The sequence below is a fragment of the Budorcas taxicolor genome, chromosome 3, assembly GCF_023091745.1.
Source record: "Budorcas taxicolor isolate Tak-1 chromosome 3, Takin1.1, whole genome shotgun sequence".
Taxonomy (NCBI): domain Eukaryota; kingdom Metazoa; phylum Chordata; class Mammalia; order Artiodactyla; family Bovidae; genus Budorcas; species Budorcas taxicolor.
Window position 1 is genome coordinate 117614337 of NC_068912.1, and position 2091 is coordinate 117616427.

A 2091-nucleotide genomic window follows, 5' to 3' on the forward strand; every position below is an offset into this window, starting at 1 on the left:
ACTTTCTCTACATCCCGTTTTCTGGAATCTCCTCCTCACTTGCCAGGTGTACTTACAGTCTCAGACCCTACCACCTATTCCCAGTCCAATAACTCTTTTTTTTTTTTTTTGAATATTAGAGAACTTTTTCATTATCAGACTTCAAGGATGGCCATAAACCACTCTTAAAAACGGGGTCAGGGTGGCATTGAGGGCTGGAGATAGCATGCTGTGCGGCTGCTGCAGCTCTGGAGATGGTTTCCTGAGAGGCCTTTCTGCTCTGAGGCCTTCAAGCCAGTCCCATGGGCTTTGTCTGGACTGTGTTCAGACTCACCAGCTGCCAGGGAAGGGGACAGGGAGGCAGCGTCCCCCGGGGGTCAGAGCAGCAGTGAACTCCAGCAGAGCCTCTGCCAAGCCCTCACGGAAACCGGGAGAGGCAGCTGAGACCCACCTTCCTTTCTCCTCTCTAAAATAAAACCAAGGTCTCCACAGCTCACCCTAAGCACACAGAGCTCCTGCTTTCCTTTTCCAGGAGCAAGTGACGCTGGTTGGTCCTTCTAACAGTCCACATGTCTGTCCTATTGCACTGTCAAATCAGAGGGGAAAAAAACCCGATGAGATGTTTGGGGAAGTGGCAAGGGCAGACCCACGGTAGAGGCCGCAGCACAGCACGGAGGATTTCAGGAGGCTGAGGTGGCGGGAGGCTGGCTGGGGCTGCATCACACGTCAGCCCTCCAACTCTGATGGGCCTCCACCTCTTCTGGTACCACCAGCAGGAGTTCACAGTTCTTTCCTCGCAAATGATGTTTTAGAAATTTCCTGAGCTCACTCTTGCCTCCAGTCCATTCGGGCATCTTCAGTTTGGAGTCGAGGTTGTAGTAGGCACCTCCCACCTCTCGAACACAGATCCAGTGCTGCCTTTTGAGTGGCAGCTTCAGGGGACCCCAGCACAGGCTGGAGGGCAGGTTCATAATGAAGCCCATAACGTTTGTGAGAGCAATGGCGCCAACATCCCCGCGCTTGTCCCACCAAACAGCTTCATAGCCTTTGGTCTGAAGTGCTGCCATAATGACGTTCACATCGTAGTTCCCATTTCCCAGCATGCTCTTCTTGTGGGGGGTCACCATGGTGTTTGGCGATAGCCTCTGGAAAATCTCTTGCAGTGTTTCCCGGGTGAAGGCATTGCTGTCCTGGAAGACGTTATTGAGGGCGTGCAGAGCACAGAGCTCCCTGCGCTGTTTCTCATGGTAGATTTGTGGGGGTGCTGCCTGGGGCAGCTCCAATGATTCAGATTTGATCTTGTCTCCTTTCCATGGCACGCAACTCATGTTTTTCCTTCTAGGTTCCAGAGAGGGCTAAAAACACCCCACCCTTCCCTCCCGAGGAGGAATGTAAGCTTCTCAGTCTTTTGAGAATTCCTGAGGTCCACCTTACTTTCTGGTGTCCATGATTTATGCTTTGTCACGGGGAGAAGAAAAGGTTGGACTCAAAAGGAAAAATAATCCCCCTCTTCTCAACAAAAAGATAACTTTTGGATTAGCGTATTTCACCGCCACTGTCAAAGTGCAGAAGTTTTAAAAAACCATGTAAAATCAAAAACCTTGTTTTCCTTCTTCCACCCCCTCCAAAAAAACCTAACGATTTTCTTGTCGTATTTTCTTTCTGCAAATGTCAACCAGGCCTCAAGGCAAGACGACCGAATGGAATCGGTCACATCGCTCCTTTTCTTCCATTTCTTGGGAACCACAAAGCCACTGGCTCGGGGAGACAAGGCCTAAGCGGCGGATAAAACGCAAATTTCGAGCAGCTAACGAGGGCTGGCTGGCGTGGGTTCGCGGGCCCTGCTGCGGCCTCGGGGGAGGCTCTCCATCCTCTTGGGTGCGGCGGGACTTCGAGAGGCCGAGGCGGACGCAGCTCCTTCGGAAAGCGCGAACTCTCACCCTCTAGACGCGGCCCTGAGGCCGACGTCAGCGGTCCCCGCCCGGCGCGTCCCAATAACTCTTGAATTCCATTCCCAGCGCACCTTGAGGACTAGGGAATGTCCTCCGGGAAAGAAGATATCTCCTCTTTTACTTCCCTTAATTCAAAGGTTGTGTCCATTCCAGACTGTAT

The 2091-nt window shown here is 52.2% G+C and overlaps 1 protein-coding gene across 1 annotated transcript; it reads right to left on the bottom strand.

Annotated features, from left to right (window-relative positions):
* Positions 1-358: 358 nt before the first annotated feature.
* LOC128045231 (josephin-1-like) lies at positions 359-1474 on the bottom strand. Its single transcript, XM_052637730.1, has one exon. The coding sequence runs from the start codon at positions 1305-1307 to the stop codon at positions 699-701; it is 609 nt and encodes a 202-aa protein (XP_052493690.1). The 5' UTR covers positions 1308-1474; the 3' UTR covers positions 359-698.
* Positions 1475-2091: the final 617 nt, after the last annotated feature.